At 38.7% G+C, this 27,570-nt stretch overlaps 1 protein-coding gene across 1 annotated transcript in view; it reads right to left on the reverse strand.

Moving 5' to 3' along the window:
* LOC127663012 (glypican-4-like) overlaps positions 1 to 27,570 on the reverse strand; it is a 70,749-nt gene that overhangs the window by 16,077 nt on the left and 27,102 nt on the right. Inside the window, exon 2 of the mRNA XM_052154390.1 lies at positions 10,691 to 10,849. Within this exon, the coding sequence (XP_052010350.1) occupies positions 10,691 to 10,849 (159 nt within the window). The remainder of the gene's footprint in view (positions 1 to 10,690; positions 10,850 to 27,570) is intronic.

The raw sequence follows: 27,570 nt of genomic DNA on the forward strand, positions 1-27,570 counted from the left end.
AACAACATCGCCTATGGGCACAAACCCACCTTTGCTAGACCAGAAAGAACTGGCAAAAAGTGCTCTTCACTGACGAGTCACGGTTTTGTCTCACCAGAGGTGATGTTCGGAATCGCGTATATCGTCAAAGCAATGAGCGTTACACCGAGGCCTGTACTCTGGAGCAGGATCTATTTGGAGGTGGAGGGTCCGTCATGGTCTGGGGCGGTGTGTCACAGCATCATCAGACTGAGCTTGTTGTCATTGCAGGCAATCTCAACGCTGTGCGTTACAGGGAAGACATCCTCCTCCCTCATGTGGTACCCTTCCTGCAGGCTCATCCAGACATGACCCTCCAGCATGACAATGCCACCAGCCATACTGCTCGTTCTGTGCATGACTTCCTGCAAGACAGGAATGCCAGTGTTCTGCCATGGCCAGCAAGAGCCCAGATCTCAATCCCATTGAGCACGTCTGGGACCTGTTGTATCAGAGGGTTCCCCCCAGAAATGTCCGGGAACTTGCAAGTGCCTTTGTGGAAGAGTGAGGTAACATGTCACAGCAGGAAATGGCAAATCTTGTGCAGTCCATGAATAGGAGATACACCACAGTACTTACTGCAGCTGGTGGCCACACAAGATACTGACTGTTACTTTTGAACCCCCACCCCCTTTGTTCAGGGACACATTATTCCATTTCTGTTAGTCATATGTCTATTTTGTCTGTGAAACTTAGCATGTGACAAAAATGACACATGCTAAGTTTGCTGAAAATAAAAGCAGTTGAAAGTGAGAGGACCTTTCTTTTTTTGCTGAGTTTATATTTAACTGCATGCTGATTATAATGTATAATAATGCTAAGGGTCCTCCTGATAATGGTCACATGTAAAGTCTGATTTCACTAGTAAATGTATACTATGACAAATATTATTTTACTGGATAAACCTACACACATTTTTTTTAAAGAATAGTTTACAAGAAACATGTAATCAGTGAAAATACTATTTTAAAAACTATAATATTAATATACTTAAATGTATATAATCAGTGACAGCATACAAGCATACTGTATCTAAAATAATTATGTATTTTTCAGCTGGGCAGAATGATTCATATTTCTATTCTCGTGTCACTATTGCCCTCTGCTGGTTTGAGTTTTTGTCCCACTCCATAGCCTATGGATCATTTTATTCTTTATTAATGTTCATTTTTTTTTTAATGTTTTATAAGGAACGGTTTCACATATGTGGCTTGTTACTGCCACAGTAATGCAAGAATACACATTGCAATGTGTTGGGCAAGTTTTTGAATCTGCGTAAGCATACTTGCGTCAAGTATTTTGCTGGCCTTACAATATGGACAAAATAAGATATATTAGGTGGATTTTTAAGTTGCAAAACTTTTGGTACAAATGTTGCATCATGAGTGCACCTGCCTTCATATGCAGCACACTAGGTTTTGGAACAGAGCAGCAGTAAGCAGAGTAGGAAGAGGTGTACGTGTTTGTGAGAGAATGAGACAAGGGACAAGGGAAATGCAAGTGTATTTGCAGGGCTTTTCTAAATGCCCCCATCCTGCTGTGTAACCACGAATACCAGAAACACCACAGCCCTTGCATTTAGCTCCACTCCCACGAGTGGCCCTTGGCCCCTGCCCCACACAGGGAGAGAGATAGAAGGCACCAAGCTCCACGCTCCAATGACAGAGATTAAGCCACCGCACCCGCCTCTCCAGAGATTTTGTGGAATGCCAGAGCTGTCACAAGTTTAAAGTCTGGGACTACAGACATGGGGGAGGACAAGATGTGGAAAAAGCAATGGAGGATGAGGAGAAGAGAATATTCCAAGTTTGCATGTCAGTATGCTATTACCAAAGAAAACTTGAATTTACACTAGACCACTTCAAGGGAACACGTTAAATCAAATGTCAAGTGGATGAATTTCTTTTTTGATTCCTGCTTAAGTGCATATGGATCAAGGCAGACATTTCAGGAATGACTGGAGACAATAATTCTACCTCGACTAAATAATTTTTCCAAAGTAAAAATAATTTCGATACCGATACCTATCCCAGCTAAATATGCAGAGGTGACTACAAGTAATCCAGAGGTAGGCAGATATCCCCAAAGAGTATAGTCTAATTTGTTTTCAGTTGGACTAAAACAATTTCAATATAGGCAGCATGAGAGGAACAATGCAATACTTTAATAAGCATAAACATGCAGTATGGCACACAAAATTCTAAACAAAAGATTACATTTTTAATCATTTTAATTAAAATATTTATACATTTTCGGTATTTAATGAATTATAAATATATTTACAACTGTAATTAATCAACTGATAGGCTGATGTAATTGTCAGTATGTTTACACACACAATCAAAGTTCAATTTCAGTCAGACTAAAACAACTATTTCTCTTTAAAATGCCATTTAAATGTGTTAATCAGACTGAAAATTTCAGTATTAGGTACCGATACCAGTAAAATTTCATGGTTCTCAATACAAATGGCAATACCACAGTGACAGCAAAAATATGCTAATATGGTAATGTGCTATTGAACACAATCCTTTATCCTAATTCAATTTTTACATTTCAATGTTAATAATAATATAAAACAAAAGTTTTTCCTCAATGAAGTTTTTCAGTGTTTTAAAATAGGGCCCTCCTGAAATCTTTCCTAGTTTTCCATTAATTTTTTTTTTAACTTAATTTCATCATAAAAATAGTGTCCAATCAAATCAATTCCTAAAACATTTAACAAATATATAGAACAATTACTTTTCAACATACCATTGCATTTTTTTTACCAACTTTTATTCAGTACAACAACACTCTTGCTTGTGATATACTGCTTAATTTTTATAATTTTTATTAATAATAATAATACTTCTATTAATATTATTATTAATTATCATTATTATTCTGAATATTACATTTTACTATACAGTTGTATTTTATTTCTGTTGCAACTTCTTCAATTTCAGGCATGGGGCTTTTATTTTGACATGCTTTAATTTTGATGGAAACATTACTTGTCCGGATAAACAGTTCACTACACATGGCCCAGTGTGATCATTAAAGCTCAAATGTTGTTAAGTATATAAGCATAGTTGGCATGCGCTGCACAGTGGATAAGTGCTCTGTTCCGTCATCTCATATAGCACATGATTCTGTGGAGTTTGGAGTTATGAGCGGTTGGCTACAGACATTCACTTTTAAGCACGGAGCTCATGTAGACAAAGATTTCAATCTTATACCATTTAACATACACACAAGGACATGTCACATTTTTAATTTGATTATTAAATTTTTTCCCAAAAATATGTCAAATTTGAGTGTGAGCATTTGGATGCAGCTGTGCACCAGTCAGACAGCATTCAGGAACCAAATTGAGTCAGTGCTCGGTACTACCGGTACTGCAGAAACACTGGTATTGTGACATCTTTTTTTAGTTTAGTACCGACTTGGCTCTCACCAAGCTCGTCTATACAAAAACCTGCAATAGCTCGAACATAACTACACATGAAAATTGTGTATTAGAACCAGCCTGACACAGCAACATTATCCCAACCATTGGTGTAAGTTTGGGGCAGGACTTTCGGTTTTCAGTCATTATCTGTTTACACTCACTATTTTTGTAATTTTGTTTCATGTTGCAGCTAATACACTTCAGCTTTAAACACATTCTAAACAGAATAACAGATGTGCATAAAGCAAAACCAAGTAAACCACTCAATGTCAACCATCCCCCAACAGTTCTTCCTCTTTACAGACTTCCCAATATAACTGCTATGATTTTGGGACTAAACATTGTAAGCAGTAGAGTTTGAGGGGGTGTTACTCAGGCATACTACATCATTAAAAGAGACTTTACGATACACAGGAGTCTGCCAACAAGTAGGCCGTGGACCTGCCTTCTGATTTTTTCATTAAAATGCACTTCCTGCACACTCACTGGTCCAGAAATCTGTGTAAAAGGTTAAATGCGAGTGTCCTTGAGGGGTGAGTTACAGTACCACATTATATTTATCTATGAGGTGAAGTAGAAAATGCATTGACACACTTCAACAAACATGTCAAAATAGGTCCCGAAACTCTGAGCAATCAAACATGTTCTTCAAACACCCAGAGGGGGGAAAAATTCCAGACTCTCTATTCATTGTCCCGCCTTCATGCTAGCTTATTTCTCCACTCATCCCCCTTTCCTTAACTCTTCTTTATCCCAGGCAGTGACTGTTCCCCCATTTGTGCCAATTAGTTACTCCGCTTCTTTCTTTCCTTGTGGGATTTCAAACCACCCTGCTGAGGTGTAGAGGATGAGAATTCAGTAGGGGGTTAATCCTGAATCTCATGGCACAGTCGAGGCTCCTCCAGATAAGGTCACCTAGACCCAGACCGGACACACAGGGAGGAACAAACACACCAAGCCACAGAGAAAACCTATTTCTGGTAGGGGACTTAATTGCCTGTGACTCCAACCTCTAGGCTTTCAAAGCACAGGCTGCTTTCAATGATTACCCCTCCAACACACACCCAAACTTGTGTGTGTGTGTGTGTGCTCATGTTAGTTTATGGTAATCTTAAATAACATCTAGTTGCTGTGTTGATCGCAAATGTGTTCTACTGCATTTCCCACTGAATACGCTGTGTTGCCATTTAGTATTCATTACCATCTTCATTCTACAACTTCTATTAATACATACAACTAGTTGATGAGAGCAGTCGACAAATTTCTCTCCATTTTTATTTTAGCATTGGTTCTTTAAATTTGTATAGAGAGAGCCTTTAGCTCATAGTAATTTGAACAGTAAAACCATCTTGGAAAGTTGAGTATTTAAATTAATCCACTTTAAAAGCACTTCCGCTAAGCCAGACACATTCAAACAGATGTCTTTTGCCATTGTGTCTTGATGTTTGAGTGTCCTGCCACAAGAGCGGCATTTTTAAGACACCATGTCAAGTTAAAAACAGTTCATTTTTAGAAAACACCCCTGCATTCAGCTCCATTGAATTGCACTCAATCTAGCATTTTGTTTTCTACGCAAAAGATGTGTTAAATGTAGAAAAATAGAAGTGAATAGGGCCAGATTTTAGAATGATAAAATCACTTAAATGGTTCACCTGCATTTCGTCATTATGGTAACAAACTTGTACTATTGGATATAACTTTACACTGATAAGTATGATTTTGAAAAATGATTTTATCACAATAAAATCATTCATTTGAAAATGTAATGTTTATTGATTGTCCCTATTCACTTCCATTGTATTTTTCGAGATAAGTCAAAAAAAAAAAATGTTTTGTCATCATCTGCATTATGCCACAAATGCGGTCAATTGAGCTTAACTTGTATAGAACCCGAACATTCCTTAAATTGCTATGTTGATCTAGCATTGAGGCAACCCACCAACTAGTTGATTTTGAAAATATATAGTTTTGCACATCCCAACACTCTTCTTTGGTGAAAACCTTTTCTAAACTCTCAAAGAGACCCAAGCATCTCATTTACACCATAGACATTTCCAAAGTGAAGGAAATACTTGTGCATGAATAAAAGAATGTATTAAGAGCGTCTTTGTTTGAAAGCATAAAAGCTACTGGTATTTTAAGGCAGTTTAGCTCATTAAGTCACATAACAGGGTCTAGTGCACTTTTTACGCAGGCTGGCGATTCAGAGCGTATTCCCACGGTAACAGTTCAAAAGACCTGAGAACCTGGAGCTGGAAGAGAAATGAAAGGCATAACAGACTGATGGCAGAGAGAAAGGGGGAGAACAGGGACAAAAGGCAAGAGAGAAAAAGAGCAGGGGAGGAGGCAAGTGCGATCCGGCCACCACCGCATTCCGACACATCACATTCATGCTCACATCTGGCTGCAATACACACCATCCCTGTTACTATTCACTCCCTGAAGTCTTACTTTCTTTTTACATTCACTCACACACACACAAACACCCAATCCTGAGAACCAACTCAGTCACCATTCACTCCCATTAATGTCTTCTGCAACCCATGATTTTCTTCACTTCTACACCACATATACTCAGATTATCAGATGTAACATGTGCATCATCCAAGAGTATGATTCAAACAATCTTGAACATCATAGAACATCTCAGCTCTTGTAGAACTTGCCAGAAAACTGACTATGTTGAGTCCAAAACCACTTTTCTACACAAGAGAACAGAGCTCAACTCTGGACGGCCACACGAGAGTTAACACAAGTCTCATTTTGAAATAACTGTGGCCGAGTGTGAATGAGTGACGAATAACATGCAAGTTCTAGGATGGAGGGAGATGTGCCATCAGCACTTCATTTATTAATCCTTCTCTGGACCGTAATAGGCCATCGATCCAAACACCAGCTCACAGTTTCATCTCATGGGCTATGGCTTGTTACAGTCCTGGCTCGTTTCTACTAGGGATCAGTTACAACATTTGACTAGTCATCCAACGACTATGTCAATTAGTCAGGTTGACTGGCCCATCTAGATTTTTTTTTTTTTGTGGATCGTGCACTGTGCTTTAGACTGTAAGACAGTTTGCATAACAAAGCCCTGTCTGAAAAGTTTAATCTTTTTTATGCTTATGTTTTTCATATGCTGTATGAAGTTAAAACTAGATCAACTTCAAAAAAACATCTCAAGATCCCTGCATTTTGTTCAAGTCAAGTGGTTTTTATTATTGTTCAACCATATACAGTTAGTACACAGCAAAACGAGACAAAGTTCCTCCAGGACCATGATGCTACATAAAAACAATGCTGATTACCACAAAACATAATTTCCACTTGTCCCTTTTTCTTTAGAAATAAATTCAAGGTTCCAGTGAGGCACTTACAATGGAAGTGAATGGGGCCAATTTTTGGAGTGTTTAAAAAGGCAGAAATGTAAAGCTTTTTACAGTTTATGTTTATTTATTCTGAAGGGTAGTACTAAATAAAAAAAATTGTATCTCTTATATTTGTATAAATTCTGAAAGGGGTGGGGTAACAAAAGGGGAATGCAAAGGTATGCACTCAACTACATGTACTGTATATATTTAACCCCTGATTAATGGGTGATCAGCTGCCTTTTGTTGAGCTTTCTATCTTGTCTCTGAACAACAATCTAAATAAAGCAATTATGTAATTTGGCAACTAAAACAGCCATTTGGCTTCTAAAATGTTTCAGTGTAGGAGTCAATGGCTCTAAAGTAATTATTTTTATTCTGGAGCCCTGGCTCATAAATTTAGAAAATACCTTTTTATTATTGAAGTTTTGCAATAAGCATTTATTTGCACTGTAAATTTTACAGAGCAAAGTCATGGTTTTTGCAGGATTTACGACATTACGCCATCGCAGCTAAAATGTGTCAAATTGGACAACAGGAAAGTAAGTCATTACTTAGTAAGCCATTTTAAAACACTAAAATCATGTTAACACGCATAATGTTTATGGCTTAAGGCTATAATTTCGAAACTGTGAATATTTAAAATGTAATGGATTGTCCCTATTCACTTCCATTGTAAGTGCCTCACTGTAAATTTTTGTTTTGATTTAAGAAAATGATAGACAAATCAAAAATCATTTTGTGGTAATCAACATTATGCCACAAATGCTGTTGACTAAGCCAAATTTGTATTGAAACCAGAATATTCCATTAAGATCTATTTTGAAAACCGTTGAGCACATCCATATGTCAGATAACATATGGATGTGCTGTCAGATAACCTGGGGAAGTTTGTCCTGCAGATTTAGCCCTGATGAACTTCAGATAAAACACTAAAGCTGAACGAATCCGGATGCGTGTGACCAGGCCCTCATAACTGGTCTCAATTTTCCCTGTTTATAACATTACACCATGAAGGGAAGGGAACACATAAAACATGCATTATAAACCAAGCAAGTGTATGTGTGTGTCTGTCTGTGATAGCTGGCGGAGTGCGTCTACTGAGTTTTCCCCTCCTGAGTGAGTCAGCAGTGTTGATGCATGTTCCCATGCACCCCTCTTCCCTTCACCAGGGAAACCTAATCCTCCTTTCCCAGCCTGATATTCACTGCCACATGCACTGCAGAGAGGAAGCCTGGCTTCTGCGTGTGTGTGTGTGTGTGGTCTGTCTGCAAGCCTGCATGTATGTATGTGTGTATGTATGTGTGTGTGTGGCAGATGACTGTGTGTTGTTGAGGGACAGGTGGAGAGATGGATGTATAGACAGTGTGTCTCTGGAGGCAGTGTGCTAGCATGTGGGGGTGTCTGTCAAACAAACAGCCTTCTGTGGGTGAGACTATAGCAGTGCAATGGATCAACACAACTGATTAAAGGTGTTTTCACACTTGGTTCGATTGCTTGGACCAAACCAGTTCATTTCCTTCTCCCTCCCCATGCCCCCACTGGTCTCTGTTCACATCATATTTTTTTGGGTCCAAACTGCGGTCTGATTACGTCATCAATGTGAGCTGTTTACCACTGAGAAGATGTCACTGTGTAAAATGAAATATTAAAGTTTGTCTCTTTGGATTTACACAGAACACTTGCCATGCACAGAATACTTGTGTTTGTCTCGCACAGATGCATTGAATGTGCAACGATTTGATGAATATAAGCGTTTGTCTGCCACGATCCTGCGGATCCGTTGCAAGAGATGCAAAGAATGTGAGCTGCTTTCTGAAGGAGATGTATTTGGACACAAACAGTATGAGAAATGCATTACACCATAATGGAGCCTGCAAAGACGCAAATTAACATCACAAGCGGTTCACTTTGGTACGATTGTGTTCATATCACCAGCGAACTGTACTGGAGTTCACATGAACCTTACCCCAGACCACCTTTCAAGTGGACCCGAGTGTGGTTTGCAGGTGCGCACCAGAGTTCAGAAAGCAGCATTCAAACTATACAAACTGAACTTTGACGTCATTCGACTCCGGGTGCACACCAAAAGTTCAAGTGCGAAAGCACCATAAAGGAATAGTTCACCCCAAAAATGAAAATTCAGACATAATTTTTTCACCCTCATATTCCAAAGCTGAAAGTGGTTAGTTTTTTTGGTTTAATCCTAAAAGAGAATTCATTAATTCATGTTATTGAATATTCCATACAGCGACGGTATGTAGTGTGTAGAGGCTGGTAAACTCCAAAAAGGACATAAAAGCACTTAAAAAAAAGATTCATAAAAAGTATTCAATACAACTTGCCCACTATATTCCAAGTCTAATGAAGCTATATGATTAGGGCTGGGCGAGATGTAGAATATTAATGATATTAGAAGGTGGTTACAAATATTAAATGTGGTAATTCAAGGTCATGGGGGGGCTGCTTCAATATCACGGGTTGATAGACATTCGGACCCCTGGGGCACCTGTTCAGTGCTTCCACTCAGATAAGGGGTGCACAAAATCATTAATACAATGAGAGGAAGTCATAATCCTTACTTTTTATTTCTTGTTTTATAGATTGCACTATCATATCATTTAAAAACCTGGTAGAAAAATCTGAACGAGAAAGGTGGGGGTTATTAAGGAATATAGGAGAAGTCACTAAGATCACAGGGTGACAGATGTTAGGAACTCAGGAAGGTGGTTATTCAAGGCCACGGGAGTGGCAGTTTCCATATAACGAGGTGATGAACCTGTTAAGCGTTTTCACTGAACGGGTGCCCCTAACAAAGTGTTACATTTATATAATTTTTTTAGTCCTTAACTGATATTAAAATGTACTTTTATGTATCTTATTTTCTTTATCATTTCTATGTAAAGCACTTTGAATTACCATTGCGTATGATAAAATAAACTTGTTTTACCTTGCCAATTATTGATTTTCATTTTGCCAATATGTTTCTTAAGAGCACATCAGTAGACAAATGACATGATCGATCCTTCAGGGCTGCACAAGAATGCCTTGATTAATAAACCACTAAAAGCTATGATTTAATTTAATTAATACATGTTCTCAGCGTATGTAAGAGTAGACGGGTGAGGAGTTATTCAGTATGCATGTGCAGGGCTCATGAAGAACACAATGCAAATGCACAACAAGATTTTCATTTTGAATCTACTAAAATGGCTGTTTGGATGAAATAATGGTTCCTCTGATTTAAAAAAAATCTATTTTTTGTCATTTCTGAGCAAATACACATTTATAAATATATACAGTATATCAAAGATCGTCAATAAGCTGAAAAAATATAGAGAATTACTGAAGCCATATTGCCTATCCCTACATATGATAGATTTGTCTAATAAACAAACCAAAAGGCAAGCAGTGACAAGGATAAATGTTAATAACATTAAACATAATTGCTTCTAACATTTCTTGAAACCCAATGTCATGTCAATCCTGCACCACAGGCACCATATTTTATTTTGAGAGACCACATTAAGTTATTGCATGGCTTCAGAAGACTTGAAATACAGTGCATGAGTATTATGAAACACATATTATACTTGTGGCTTTCTTTATTAATTTGTAGCTTGCCAGTCCTTGCATACATCTTGAAAGTGAAAATTCATCAAATTGTGTGTTCCAGAGAAAACGTAACAGCATACAAGTTTGGAATGCCATGAGGACGAGTAGATAATGACGGAATATCCCTTTAATATAAGGAAAATATTCTATCATAGAACTTATTGTAATGCAAATTAATCATCATAAAAGGACTACATCAACAAACAAAGCATTCAAATAAGTTAGATTTGCTTGTGAATGTTTGTATAAGAGGTGAACTTACGGTCAAAGTGACGGTGTCTCTGGGTGAAGGTGCTCTGCAGGTTGGAGCTAAGCTGATGGACGGGGGCTTTCAGGTCCGTACGGCTCTGCTGACTCAACTTCTCTTCCATCTCCAGAGTACAGCAGGAAAAACCATGCAGACACACTTTCAGATGGGCTCCTGCATGAAAGAGAGAGCAAGTCATTTTATTTATTCATTCTTCAGTCTAGATACTGGCGGCCTACAAGCTAAAACCATCAAACTAATTTCTGATACAAATCAAACACAGAGCAGAACTGAGAAAAATGTGTACACAGTATAAAGCTAACAGGCAAACCACAGGCATATATGCTGAATGTACAGCACCACACAAAAATAAATGATCTTTTGCACAGGTAGGGTGTAAAAGATAAAAAAAAATAAAAAATAAATAAATCAATGTCTATTATATAAATAAAACATACAGCACAACGACAATTTTTTTAAATAATTTTGTAGTTATAATGTTTAGGACCAATAAGAAGGTTCAATAAAGAGAAAACTTCTGCAGACAGTGTTGAGGGATATCAGGCGTTCTCCATGATTTGCCCCATCAGAAAACAAATCTGCACTGCGGTCTACGAGTGAATGGCACAGATGGACAGCAAGCGGTCGGATTAAACTAGGCATCACATTAACATGAGGAGTATGAGCTGGGCGGACTGTGAAGTCGCAGCTGCAATAATGTTTTGTTTTTCTTTCTTTTTTTAATGCAGTGGTTGGAATTCAGTAGAACACAAGGGTCCTTTTCAGTGTATTGGACTCCGATGGGCAGTTTGACTTCTAGTGCTGCCATGCAGAGAGCCTGGCCACTACACACAGACAAGAGGACCCTGCACTCACTGCAATTTCAAAACAATGTGGATATACGTTTAGCTCCATGTCTTTCATATGAATTCTGTAAAATTGAACCAGATGATTTGGAGGAGGATGTTGTTCTTTGGAGAGATTGCAAACTTGGTGTAACTATTCATACTGAATGTGCCACACAGGCATACTCCATTCAGCCATGTGCAAACAGATATCGGTGACATAGCTTGTATCAGAGCATCTGCTGAACTAATCGCTGTGGGTGAAAAGAAAGGAGCTGTTGAGAGCTTGCAAATAATCACCATCACCACAAAACATCCAAGAGGAATTGTCACAGTCCATTGCAAGGGTTTGTTTTACACAGAACTGTAGGTTAACATGAGGGAGGGAAGGTCTTGTGAATGACACTGGCCTGATTTTTAACCAACATGGATGTTTATAATAGGACTTAACTGGGGTGTCAAACACCTCATTCATTTAATTCTGCACAAAAGCAGTTTTGCATAAGATAAATAATGCATTTTTGTTCCATCTATATAACAAAACTAGACTCACACAACCAATAGCTGACTGCTTCTATTCTGTTTATTCTTATGTCCATTGGTCATATGATGCATTTATGTCTTGCAAACATTTGGCTTCGTGTTATAAAGTGAACACTGCTGTTGTAAATTCAGAGGATTAAAAGTCACCAAAGTAACATTATCTAGCAGGGTGATATAGACAAAGTGATTCTTGTAAGTGATGTTTTGCCAATTTTTACTGCCAACAGAATGTCTACTCTGAGGGTTAATCCTTTAGTCCGCTTAAAAAATATTTTTGGGACCCAGTCAACTTCTATTTTTATTATAATATTATACTAATTATTATAATTTATATTAAGACAATCTTAACTTGTACGGGGCATTGCTATATGGTTCAGTTAAGCCAATGGGTTCTATACCCAGTGACACATGGTGTATTATTTGTGTTTGTTATGTATTAACAAACATATTTGGAATTAAGCAAAAGTTAAATTAAAGTGAATTCTGGAACACTTTATATACAATGCACTCAGTGCAAATACACAGAATCAAACTCTTTTACTTCGAGCATGAGGTGGAGTTGTAGAACACAGAACTGCTCTGAACATACTGTAATAATGCACTAACACAACACAGACAGGACATAAAAGCACGAGTAAGTAGCACGAGCAGACTACTTTTAGTATTTTTTATTAAATTGCAACCCTTTTTCGGTTAAAAATAAATAAACAAAATCGCACTAGGAGGGCGCTCAGAGAGTATTGACACTGACTATCAGACCTGAGGGTTATTCCAGAAAGCAAGGCAAATTACCATGACATAAACCCTGAACTCTCGGTTGGTTAACCCAAAACTTGCTTACTCGCAGTATATTGGTTCCAGAGCACCTGCGCGTGGTTAGTTCACTCAACCATGAGTTTGAAACTCAGACTTTGTATGTGTTCTCGCTGAACTCTAAAAGGCTCACCAAATCCAAGAGTCACCATGGAATCAGACGCAAAGGCATGCCATATTTCAGTGAAGCAGAACAAGTTTTAATGACTGCAAACAAGCATTATTTAATCTTCACTCGTAATAGCGATAGGAGCTACATTGGTTTAGGACTGAGAGTTTGCTTGACAGAAATTACACTGAATCATTGCGTGAATTTTTAAATGAATAAAAACTATAAGTCTCATTGTATTAATATACCCTCTTTCAATTTTAGGATCTCCCACAGTTGTCATAATTTCCCATTGATTTAATGCAATGTTTTTTAGTAGGCCACACATGATTATTCAGATTATTAACAGAGGTGGACAATGATAGGAGTTACATGTCCATTGTGTTCTTTTCACATTTGATGTGGCATTAAAACTTGTCATGTCGTATTGTCATGTACAGTAGGATCCATCTACCTCAAGCAACTTGGTACGGAATGAAATTGTTTTAATTGTTTATAGTACATTATACATTATAGATGTTCATGATCTCAGCATTAGTGAAAAGTAACTAATCTTGTCCTTGTTAATAGGAATCTGTAAAGGGTCCCTAATGAAAGGCAGAACAAAAATGTAATTTAAAGATGGATCATGTACAGCTTCTGATGGATTAGAAGAGGCTAATACATCTTTTCATTGAATCACCTGACAACCAGATAAGTGAGGGCACTGTAGGTGACTTTAAATGACAGCATGTCTCATTTATATTTTCAGATAATAAAGAGAGTACAATGAACATGTCTGAAAATGTGTGCATTTATATGTACAGAAGCCTAAATGAATTAGTGATAAGTAATAAAACCTCTAACCTCTCTATATCTGTGGTCTGTGAAATTATCTAGTTAGTGAAGAATAACGAGTGATTAATTGCTTAAGCTTTTAATTGGCAGACATTATCTACATACTGATACAAATGGAATGTCATTTTATAAATCACATTAATATTAATTGACTGAAGGAACTGGAAATAGAATGTGGGTGCTATAATAATTAAAACATACGGTCATCTTGTGATTTTGATTTTATTTTGATTAATTCTGCAGCAGCGACCCGATTACATTTTTAAATAAACTAACAACAACAAAAAAAATAATCTAAACTAAAAACCAAACAAAAACTAAGAATAACACAACACCTAATTAAACTTATCTAAACTAAACATTTGACTATACTAAGAACTAAACGAAAAGCCTTACACTACATTACTATTACTAAAAACCCAAACTGAACTGGAACGTTCCAATATTTCATGGAAATCCTTTGAGCAGAAACCCGTACCTGCAAGCAAACAGCAAAATGTAGCAAAGTATGAAGGGTTTTTGAACTGACAGGCCTAAAAAGCTGAGAAAGAGCAACAACTTCTCCCTGCTGTGGCCTCAGACCAGCTGTACACCTCAACTCTACTGGGACCCCATCCAAATCACTCATTCACTTTGGCACACTTGGAATCAGGTACATACAAGACCTGCAAATCATATTTCAGGCCAACACACTGCTCTTTGTATACAGTCATTTGGAAAGAGAGAACCTAACCTGAAAAAGCAAAGCAAATATTCTAGCAAAAACACCTGAAATGGGACAAAATGTAAAGGTCTAGCAAATTTCTGTGGCAGGGAGAAACCCTTCCAAACTTTTGCCTATTTCAATACAGCCCATACAATATAAACAATCAGGGGGAAAAAGCCATTCTACACCAAGAAAGCTTACATATGAGTCACGTTTTACATGAAGATACAGCCTATGTTAGCTTTTATGTATTCTAAAACTTTAAATATTTTGAATACATAGGTGCAGTTTCTGCTTTACAGAAACAGTGTTTACACATTTTGGTAAATTAGTGTACACATGACTTACAGTTGTCTCTGTATATTGAACTGGGAAAGAAGTACTTAAATAGGAGAAGTGTGTAATTTCTTCAATGTTTAAAAGGTAAAAACAAAACTTTGACACTCACAACCAATTTCAGACAGTAGATCTATTTTACTCTATATAAATAGTTTTATATTTATATTAGGCTGCAACATTACATGCATCCACCTCAAACCGAAAGGATACATGGTCTTCGGTACGGTACACGCAGTTACACAAATGATTATTACACAAGTATGCGTAAAACCAATATATAATGAACACATAACCGCGTAGAACTAAATGAAAAAAGATCGGAGCAACACAGGAATGCACAGAATCAAAACAGAGCGTCGTATGGTACACTTGAAACTGTGGATCAGATAAATGCATGAAGTTTATGCGGACAGTTCTTTCATCAACGTGCTCGCTGCCCCAGCGGCTTTCACATGCGGTCTCCTGTTTATATCCACGTCTCCCACTGAACTTTGATGCAATATACAATATGGAACAGACTTTCTGTGCCCAGGATTTAAGCATCAGTTTAAAGTGCTTGAGCCCCATTATAAAGTTCCTACAAGAACACCCTCTCCTATTATATATTGAAATTTTCACCAAAATTAAAACTTGAAAATTGAGTTATAAGTACAAGTGGTAAGCTGGAAGGAAAAAAACCTGAAAAAAAAGTCTTAATTTTGTTACAATTATTATAATAGCACTTTTTCCTTTTATTATTATGTTTGTATACGAGGTGCATATAAGAGGCTCTTAAGTTTTGTATTGTAATTTTATTGAAGAAATAGTGCAGTCATGTATAAATAAGCCTTCACAATAAGAATTGTTGCCCATCAGCCACTGTGTTTACAAAATAAATAATTTTAAAGAAAGTTTTCGTGGCTGTACCAAAACCGCACCTTGACCCCAAAAGCAAGGTACGTACCAAACCGGGCATTTTGTGTACCGTTACAACCCTAATTTTTATTGAATATTTATATTATATTCAAAAATATATTTAAAGAAAGAGTAACTCCAAGTATGTTGCCAATCTGTTATGGCAATGCATATTTAAAGAAATTCCATGTTCAGAGCCAAGCGATTCATACTCACAGAAAAGAGGTTAAAGTTGAAGGGGTGGTTCCTGTTTTGTTTACATAATCAGCCTTGATTTTTGAGCACTCATAAGTGAACAGACTCATGCAAAAATCCATTACTTAAAGTGTAAGAGAGGCTTTTGCGACTTGGATGTCACTAATGTAAGACTAAACTTTGACAGAAATAAGATCTACAGGTGAAACTCGAAAAATTAGAATATCGTGCAAAAGTTCATTAATTTCAGTAATTCAACTTAAAAGGTGAAACTAATATATTTTATAGACTCATTACAAGCAAAGTAAGATATTTCAAGCCTTTATTTGATATAATTTTTTATGATTATGGCTTACAGCTTATGAAAACCCCAAATTCAGAATCTCAGAAAATTAGAATATTGTGAAAAGGTTCAGTATTGTAGGCTCAAAGTGTCACACTCTAATCAGCTAAACACCTGCAAAGGGTTCCTGAGCCTTTAAATGGTCTCTCAGTCTGGTTCAGTTGAATTCACAATCATGGGGAAGACTGCTGACCTGACAGTTGTGCAGAAAACCATCATTGACACCCTCCACAAGGAGGGAAAGCCTCAAAAGGTAATTGCAAAAGAAGTTGGATGTTCTCAAAGTGCTATATCACAGCACATTAATAGAAAGTTAAGTGGAAGGGAAAAGTGTGGAAGAAAAAGGTGCACAAGCAGCAGGGATGACCGTAGCCTGGAGAGGATTGTCAGGAAAAGGCCATTCAAATGTGTGGGGGAGCTTTACAAGGAGTGGACTGAGGCTTCAAATGTTGTATTCCTCTTGTCAAGCCGCTCCTGAACAACAAAAAACGTCAGAAGCGTCTTACCTGGGCTAAAGAAAAAAAGAACTGGTCTGTTGCTCAGTGGTCCAAAGTCCTCTTTTCTGATGAGAGCAAATTTTGCATCTCATTTGGAAACCAAGGTCCCAGAGTCTGGAGGAAGAATGGAGAGGCACACAATCCAAGATGCTTGAAGTCCAGTGTGAAGTTTCCACAGTCTGTGTTGGTTTGGGGAGCCATGTCATCGGCTGGTGTTGGTCCACTGTGCTTTATTAAGTCCAGAGTCAACGCAGCCGTCTACCGGGACATTTTAGAGCACTTCATGCTTCCTTCAGCAGACAAGCTTTATGGAGATGCTGACTTCATTTTCCAGCAGGACTTGGCACCTGCCCACACTGCCAAAAGTACCAAAACCTGGTTCAATGACCATGGTATTACTGTGCTTGATTGGCCAGCAAACTCGCCTGACCTGAACCCCATAGAGAATCTATGGGGCATTGCCAAGAGAAAGATGAGAGACATGAGACCAAACAATGCAGAAGAGCTGAAGGCAGCTATTGAAGCATCTTGGTCTTCCATAACACCTCAGCAGTGCCACAGGCTGATAGCATCCATGCCACGCGCATTGAGGCAGTAATTAATGCAAAAGGGGCCCAAACCAAGTACTGAGTACATATGCATGATTATACTTTTCAGAGGGCTGACATTTCTGTATTTAAAATCCTTTTTTTTTATTGATTTCATGTAATATTCTAATTTTCTGAGATTCTGAATTTGGGGTTTTCATAAGCTGTAAGCCATAATCATAAAAATTATATCAAATAAAGGCTTGAAATATCTTTGCTTGTAATGAGTCTATATAATATATTAGTTTCAACTTTTAAGTTGAATTACTGAAATTAATGAACTTTTGCATGATATTCTAATTTTTCTATTTATTACATACGATTCTGAGTAGTATACCACCTCACTATAAATCTTCAATAGGGATTTGTTATTGCCATCTCCAATAAGTCACTTCCTGTTGCTGTTCTACTGGCCTAAGAACATTCTGTTTGCTGGCGAATGAGTGTATGGAAAATGCCCTATGGACAAAACCCAGATTAGTCCTGACAACCCCAATGCTCTCTCCATCTTCCACAGCCATGATGTGTCCCTGGCCCCAGACAGACTTCAACCCCCATAACCCCAAAACCGCTAGCCAGCAGGCTTACCCACCACAGTCAAAGGTTAACAGCCACTCCTCTGAGAGAGGCCATGGCACTGTGACCCTGCTAGGAGCTGACCAGCAGACTTACCACCCACACACACATACACAAACTCACTCACAGCCCCGAACCATCAGAGTCAGAAGTAATACATTCTCTGGGGGATTATTTCAAGCCGCCCGTCACTTTGGCCACCACATCAAAATGCTGTTGCCAAAAGAAACAAAAAGTAAAGGTCCTCCCTGTCTGCATAATAAGACACATGCGGCAAATTCCATGCCAGCGCAAGTTTCATCAACACCATCCATTTTGCTTACACCCATCACTCTACCTTCCAACAATCATTCCAGGTGGATGTGTGGTGTGAAAGATCATCTTTTAAATTTATAGTTTGAAAAATAAATTTAAATGTCTGAGAAGGCCATTTTTCAGCTCCCTTTCACCACAACATCCAGAATGGATCCAAAAAGAACAACTGAGCTACTTCATGGCTGAAAGACTTGCTCCACTAAATCATAGAGAACCTGTTATGTAAGATTAGTACCTGTCAAAAAATTTATATAATTTTTTTTTTAAATCACGAAATAGACATGTAACCTCCCAGTGAGGGCGATACTATCAAAATGGACTCGATAGCAAGTTCTTAGGCCAGAAACATACATGCAAATGTGAAAACATTTCCATTGTACATAATGTGTTCTTGCATTAATTTTGCCTTAACTTCATATGTCGGTACATTGCACTAAATATAATATTATTTAGGTAGCTATCTATAATCATGTCAGTTTAACTCACTTCAAGGCCACATTCACTAGTGTTGGGAATCGTAAGGAATTCAATGGTTCCAGTAACGATTCCAGTAATACTTTTAGTATCTTTTAAAAAAAAAATAAAAAACTGACCCCCCGCTATGTTATAATATCAAATAGTTTTGCTTTAACAAATTAATTGAAAAAAATAAACATTTTATCACTTGTATTACAGACCCACCTACATATATACACTTATTCCTATGTCTTTAGTTGCTTAGTATCTCACCTAATAGAGCATTGATCTAGGAGCTCGGTGACTGCAGTTCGAGTCCAGCCCAGGGTTTCCGTTGTCCGGTAATTACCGGACATTGACCGGTAAAAAAATTAAATGTCCGACAAAATTAAATCTCTCCGGTCAAATTGTCCGATTAAAATTGCCTAATAATCCCGTCCCCCTAACACACAATCTGAATTTGAGAATAAGCCTAAAATGTATAAAGCAAAACTACACCGATCTTTTGCTATGTTATAAAGGAACAGGCTCTATCGTTTGAAAGTTATGAAACAACATCGCATGCTGCATTTCAAATAAAGCGCACACCTAAAACGGCTGCAATATATACCTAAACAACGAACGATTGAGTGAGACGTTTCAAATATGGCCAGGCCCAAGCAGACTAGCTTTAAAAGCTTTTTTCAGAGGCCAGACGATGGTGAATCAGGAACATCTCATTATAGATAGATCAGTGCTTCTAATCCGCGCATTCGTGCAGTTTTTTTTCTCTATCATCAAAACTGAATAGCCTATGTTCATCAGTGCATGGTTACAGTCTATATCAAGCAGGGACACGTTTGTGTGCATTTTATTTTGTGATTTCACCGAATTAATAGAAAGTCTCCATAACGGCGATAGATTGAAACGCAGCGTCCTAGTGAAGATTGCGCAACTCACGCAGCGGCGTCGTCCATGCAACTGATAGCAGCGGACACGAGGCTCAGCTTGATTTCAAAAACAACAGATTTTAGCGCTAGATCTCTTATTTAGTAACGGACTAAATGAATGATCTGCTAGTTAACTGGAGATGTTTTATTTATTTGTATTAGGTACATCCGTGCCTCAATGTTTCAAAAAGTGAATGTGTGTGAAACCACAGTAAAAAACAATTGGCGTTGATTGACACCAATCGGACGTTCATGTATTTTTTTTCGTCTATTTGAAAGTTAAGCTAATAATAATATGTTGCATTCTATACGGCCTGATTATGTCATTTTTTAAGTTACATAGACTGCCTCCAGTTTTCCTCAACTTGACTAATTAAGAGGCGATATATTTGACCGGCATATCATCAAAATGTCCGTAAAACGAAACCTCTGCCGGTCACTTTGACCGGCACCATTTTTTTCTAGCGGAAACTCTGGTCCAGCCAAAGATCCAAGAAAATAATAATGGCATAGAAGCCACACAAAATTATGTGGTTGCTTCAGTTAATGTGTTTTCTTTTTTAAATTTGCATTTTATAAATAAGAAATGCAATCTGAATTGTATTTACTAACCTCTGCTGTCCGTTACCAAATAATGAGGTAATTTCAGATTTCTACTGAGCAGATATAACAAATTAAAAATAAATGTAATACATTTCTTGTAAAAGGTGTGTTTGCAGACTTTGAGACATAATTACAAACAATAAGATTTGCAATTTTGGTTGGTTTCGATTGGTTCTTACAAACCAATCAAAACCAACAAGAAATGTGATGACATACAGTGCATCTGGAAAGTATTCACAGCGCTTCACCTTTTCCAATGTTACAGCCTTATTCCAAAATGGATTAAATTCATTATTTTCCTCAGAATTCTACAAACAATACCCCATAATGACAACGTGACAGAAGTTTGATCTTTACCTCAACGCAAGCTGTAATTACCACCATGGGAGAGAAACAACTATTTCACAAGGACATTTTTCCTATCAACCCCTGACACCCACCTCCATTTTGACTCAACCAGGGTACTGTATCATGGGACATGAGACAACCTGACTTAACTCAATCAGATGTGTTGCTTTGGCTAATATTCAGAAGAAATAACAGCAACTTGCAGATGGCAATAAAACTAATTCTTGGGGAAAAAAAGCTCGAAATGAGTACTGCTTGAAACCTTTGTGGAATTAGTATTTAATGAGTACACTCCTTCCTTCTGGCAGAGAGACGTTTATACATTGTTATTATCTTTTGCAATGAGAGCAGTTTAAGAGGCTGTGTGAAATTGAGCAAAGGCATTTGAGACAGATAAGAGCTAAAATTTTTATTTCTAAATCATATCTTTTCTATTACATGGTTGCCTTTTCCAAAATTTGCCTTTCATGTTCAGACATGTCCCTGCTGATGCAGTCAAACCATCTGCTTGAAGACAGACCTCTCTCCACCCCGACCCGCCTCTTTAGCTCTCTGTGTGGCCTGAGGCTATCTTTGGACTGTCCATCCTTCATTTACAGACTCATGAATACAGGGTGGAGGATAGAGAGCATTCACAATGTCAAAGCCCAATCTTTTCCCAATTTTGTCTCCTGTATAGCCTGGGCAGACATGGGCCTTGCTGTCAGCAAGACGTCATGCATTGCCTCAGAGCCATAAAAAAAAAAAAAAATCTCAGAACCTACATCTACTTTAATACAATTGTTCTATAAAAATGTGTATTTAGTAACATTTTAGAAACAATATGGCCAGTTATCTTTTTTTTTTTTTTTGGCAGAGCAAAAATTAACACTTCCAAAAGAGGCCAAAGCACACACAGATAAACGTGCTTAAACAAAAAGCATCCCAGGGCAGTAATAAGAAATATCACTCTTGGAAAGCCGTTTCCCAATCCATCCAATCAAAATAGTGGACTGGAACTAACTGTTGTACAATGTTCTTTTTAAGAATCACATGGGATCAGAGCTTAAACTGCCTCATCTGCACCTTTGGAATAAATTTTTTTAAACCAAGTTTGATTTATAAGTTCTGGATCACTCCAGGCAGAGAGGCCACAACTGGTGTCTTGTTAATGACGAAACAGCTGGCGCTCTTTATTAATAGAGTTGTACAGAAGGTAGAGTCTCGACTGCTCAGGTTTTCATTGTGGTTCCCACCGCAATGGGCAAGTATTCAAAAACGACAACTGTAGCAGGAACCCATTATTAGAGAGAAACTGCTCATATGGAGGTAATAAAAGAGGGGAATTACTTTCACTCCAAATCCAATCCAGTATCTCTCAAACACTGCCATGACAAGTTTACGACAGTACTGCCACCACAATGATGCGTTTCAGAGACTTGCAATAAATGTAGGATGGTTAAAAGAAAATGACAGCAGATGTTGGCTGGTGATCACTAAACAAAATGGTGGGTGATGTCAAAAAGGTCATTTTATGGCACTTGGGAGTTTGACTTTGAGAGAAAGTCTTGGTAAGAGAGCACTGAACACCTTACATGTAGGCCTCATTGTCCTGTAACATTCATCAAATTTAATGATACAAGCGTTTACATGCTCAATGTCAGTGTATTTGCCTACCTACCTCTCTAATTTGCTCTTTCAGTCTTACTATTAAGTTGACATTTTACACTGAGCATATATTTTTTCCACCTGTCCTTTAGCCCTTATAATTAAGCATGCTATTTTTTTGCAACTGTACCTTTAAGACTGAATATGTACATGACCTCTTATGACAGGCTAACCTTTTGCTTGTGAAATGAGAAAAAAATAGTATTAAATTAATAGACATTAATGTATGATTAAATGTGTGTGATCATGTTAATATGCCAATATAATAACGGTTACGTGTTCTAAATCACTGATTATGCAGCTTAGTTTCTTCAAATGATATATTTGGGAATGTTAGTTTATGACAAATCCATACAAGGACCATTTAATTTAAAAAGAGCAAGGAAATTCTATTTTCCATGAACTAGCCAATGCACTCAAGCATGTCCTGTACTAACAGGTCTGATCGAAGAGATAACCTGAAAGGGCTGATTTAAAAAGCTCCAAGACTTTGCTCAAGGACACATTCCTCAGGATTTACACTAAGAAAATATTAGCAGAAAAAAAAAAGAAAAAAAAAAACTTCTGGGGTCTGTTGACCTACAATTAGAGCAGTGTTTTCCGACCTACAACCCCTTCCCCCCCGTATAACCATCTTCTGTGCACTACGAAGAGTGTATACTACTCCCTGATCCTCTGAGAACGCATTCACAGGTCAGTCAATACTGAGGTGGGCATTTTGCATAGGCAACAGTTTACTTCTTGCTGCGTGATGTTAACCCCACTCTTCCACCAAGGCACTTGCAAGTTCCCGGATATTTCTGGGGGGAATAGCCCTAGCACTCACACTCCAATCAAACAGGTCCCAGACTCTTCGCTGGCCATGGCAGAACAATGACATTCCTGCACAAATCATGCACAGGACAAGCTGTATGGCTGGTGGCATTGTCATGCTGGAGGGTCATGTGAGGATGAGCCTGCAGGAAGGGTACCACATGAGGGAGGAGGATGTCTTCCCAGTAACATCCAGCATTGAGATTGCCTGCAATGACAACAAGCCCAGTCTGATGTTGCTGTGACACACCACCCCAGACCATGACGGACCCTCCACTTCCAAATCGCTCCCGCTCCAGAGTACAGGCCTCCAGGGAACGCTCATTCCTTCCACAATAAACGAGAGTCTGACCATCACCCCTGGTGAGATAAAACCATGACAAGCCAGTGAAGACCACTTTTTGCCAGTCCTGTCTGGGGTTTGTGCCCATAGGTGACGTTGCTGCCGGTGATGTCTGGTAAGGACCTGCCTTACAACAGGCCAACAAGCCCTCAATCCAGCCTCTCTCAGCCCATTGCGGACAGTCTGAGCACTGATGGAGGGATTGTGCGTTCCTGGTGTAACTCGGGCAGTTGTTGTTGCCCATCCTGTACCTGTCCCGCAGGTGTGATATTCGGATGTACGGATCCTGTGAAGGTGTTTTTAAACATGGCCTGCCACTGCAAAGATGATTCGCTATCCTTCCTGTCTCCTTGTAGCACTGTCTTAGGCGTCTGCAGTCCTCATGCCTCCATGCAGCATGACTAAGGCACGTTCACGCAGATGAGCAGGGGCCCTGAGTATCTTTCTTTTGGTGTTTTTCTGAGTCAGTAGAAAGGTCTCTTTAGTAAGTTTTTATAACTGTGACCTAAATAATATATATATATATATATATATATATATATATATATATATATATACACACACACTGAAGGGTGAGGGTCACAAATCCCTTGTCTCTTCAGATATATCAATATATATATATATATATATATCCTTTTATATCAATATCTATCTATATTCTGTTGCTTAACTTCTTTAATAAAATGATGAATTAACTAAATGCATGATCACATAATCAATTTTATTTTTCTTATGCATAACTGAAATATACGCTGTGTGTTAAGAGTTAATTTTTGATTTCATGCACATTCCTTGAAGCCTCTCTCTCTGTTCTGCACGGAGGCTGACTTGAAGGTCGTCTTGGAAATAAGCTTGAGTTGGGGGGGGGGGATGTTAAACATATGTTCCAGATGTATTCTGTGGTTGATTTTTACCTGTCCATGACTAATTATATGATTTAAAATCCTATGTAATAGCACTTGAATAAGTAGAAGTGTAAATTTTCTCTTATTATCTCTTTAAGGGAAGGAATGCATGTTATTTCTTTCTTCTCCTTTGCCTGAGGGGTGAATATTTCTTATCTCACTGTTTTGGTTAAAATTACCTGATAAATGTGTGCTCTGGTTCCCTTGTGCGCAGAGAAACACTGTCGTTCGTCAGTGTTTCGTGTGTGCGTATTGACCTTCTACCCAGGTTTTGAACCCAGGGAGACACAGCAGGCAGACTCGAAGACGCCCGAGACCTTCTGCGAGGTCACTTCAGATGTAAATCTCGGGCCAGGACGACAATTGCGCTGATTAATGTTGATGTGCTATAGCTATCTATATGTTGTGACTTTATGCTCTGTTAGCCAATCAGGAGTGAAATAATAGAATGTACTCCTTGCAAATGGTATAATTGATGTAAGATTTTGTGTAATGTATGAGTTAGCTTTCGATCTCCTCATGAGACTTTGCCGCTGGCTGTACCAATTTCACTGCAAACTATTCTTCAGTGAATTTTGGATTCTTTAATTGAACTTCTTGACTCCTGGTTTTCTTTCTCCATATCTGGTCTGGGTCATAACTGTTATACCCCTAACAGTTTGGTGGAGGATGCGGGCAATCACTCCGTGGTGACATCTCTGGCAAATCAGCAAACAAGGTAGGAAGCTTTTTATTAATTGTTAGGGCTGTCTGACTGGAAGAGATTTTGAAGGGGAGCGGGAGAGCTTCACTCCGACGAGGCGTGTGAAGAGTAATTTAATTATACTACTGAGAGTATAAGAAGTCGCTGAGAGAGCTGTTTAAGGGGCAACAGCAAACAGCGCAAGTGAAACGTGCTCTGTGAGGGGGCCCAGGTGGGCATGGGTGAAGCACCACCCCGGCAGAGTCGCCCCTGGACGAGAGGTCCAGTGGCACCGTAAACCTGCTCAGTCTCTTCCAACTCAGATAGGGGTACCCGAGCTTAGTGAATCAGGCAGTTAGGGATTCAGATATTAGTTATAAAATAAAATAAAATACAATAGGGTTTGTTTTACCAGGGATGCATCAGGAGCGGTCCCAAGTAAGTAAATAAATTGTGACCCTAATTGGTATGGATCAGTATATGTGACCAGGATGTTTGTGAAGAATACTTTGTGGTGAAATTGGTAGAAATCCAGTATTGTTGCTGCTATAGTTAATTTATCCACGTAAAATATTTGCTGCTAAAATCTTTTCGGTAGTGATCTTCAACTGCGACCAAGAAAAATGTCTGATAAAGGGAATTTTCTGAGTAGTTCTGACCAAAACGAGGAGGGCACACGCTGTAAACAGCTCTGCTCTGACGAGCTCAAATCGAAGAAATGTGCATGAAGTCAAATAAGTTATTGAATTTTAAACCAAGGGTGTATTTAAGATAAGTGTTGTTCTAAATTTGAACCGCAGTGGGCTTATGAATGGTGTGTGAAAAATGATGATTGTGCAAAAATTATCTCGAAATTGGCAAAGGATTGAACAATGTCATTTAACACAGAAAATATGATGCCTGACCAATTGCATTGCACGTCACATGTCGTAATTGAATGTGAACTATAATCTGAGGAGGGATGGTTTAATGGGGCAGAAAATGAGAGTGTGAAATTTTAGAAGATTTTCTGGGAAAAAGTGTGTGTGTGTGTGCTCTCAGCTTGCCTGACAGAAAAACAAATGCAGTTCTATTTTGATAGCAAGGAACACTGAGACACTTTATCAGTGATCAAGGCCAAAGAGCGTTCAGTCTCAGTCACCATTCACTTTCATTGAAGAAAAAAAAACACAATGAAAATGAATGTGGTCTGCTGTGAGCAGATGTGGGCCCCTGTGTGAGAGAATGCATTAAAGCAACAGATTGGGCTAAATAAGTACAGGCGTGAAACACAGCAAAAGTATAGGAGCATTTATGTCAAAATGTGGTCTGAGGTGATCAGTCTCTAGCAATCTTCTTAACATTTCAAAGCTAGTGCTTGGCTGCAATGAAACAATTCGCTTATCTCAGAGTGGCCCCCACCATGAGCGAAAATGTGCAGTGGCAGGATCTGTTAGTCTAACTGAGACTCGCTCTGAGTGGAAGTTTATAATTTCCAAATTCCCTGATGTATGGGCCAAAGATAAATATGATTGTGGTTTAGTGCAGATTCAGCCACTGAGCATTCCGGGCCCTTTGCATGAGGCTAAAAGACAATATCCTTTGAAAAATGAGGCTCGGGAGGGTGCTGAAACTGTTGTTGATGAACTATGCAAACGGGGGATTGTGATTCCCTGTGTCATCTCCCACTAACTCTCCCATGTGGCCTGTCAAAAAGCCAGATGGGAGCTGGCGTTTGACCATTGATTACACTTCTCTGAATTCAGTGTCTGAGAAAATGCACCCTCTGGTGGCCAACCCCGCAACTATCCTACATGAGATAGGATCTGAACATTGTCTTTTTACTGCTTTAGACATTTCTAATGGTTTTTGGACTTGTCCCCTAGCCAAGGAGGACCAAGGCAGATTTGCTTTCACCAGCAGGGGTCGCCAATGGACATGGAGTCGTTTGCCACAAGGTTTCTGCAACTCACCCACACTGTTTCACCAGGTACTAGCATCCTTCATCGATCCGGTAAGAAAACAAATTGAGTGTGACGGATCTGTTGTCCTACAATATGTGGATGACATTTTAATTGCTAGTCCAACCAAGTTCAAACATTTGACTGCTGTACAGACTGTTTTGAATGCCCTCCAAAACGGGGGATTCAAGGTTAACTTGAAGAAAGCACAGCTAGCACTGCCTGAAGTGACTTATTTGGGGCAAATTGTGGGTGTGCACGGCAGACGCATCACTCCTGAACGAGATAAAGCTATCATTGAACTTCCAAAACCAAACACGGTTACTGGTCTAAGGCAAGTAATGGGTCTTTTGAATTATTGCCGACAGTATGTTTCTGAATACACTGAACTTTCTAAACCACTCACAGAGGCGCTGAAAGGAGGAAAACCTGGATCGGAGCTGATCGACTGGACTGAGGAGATGGAGGAGGCGTTTGTGAGTATCAAAGAAACTCTTGCTTCCTCCCCAGCATTACGTCATGCCGATGCCAGCAGGCCGTTCCATCTATGGACATGGGTGGGAACTCGATCCTATTCAGCGGCCCTGGGTCAAAGGGTTCCAGGAAGAAACTCCTATGGGATGGTAGGCT

Source organism: Xyrauchen texanus, chromosome 23 (genome assembly GCF_025860055.1).
Source record: "Xyrauchen texanus isolate HMW12.3.18 chromosome 23, RBS_HiC_50CHRs, whole genome shotgun sequence".
In the NCBI taxonomy this organism is placed as follows: Eukaryota; Metazoa; Chordata; class Actinopteri; order Cypriniformes; family Catostomidae; genus Xyrauchen; species Xyrauchen texanus.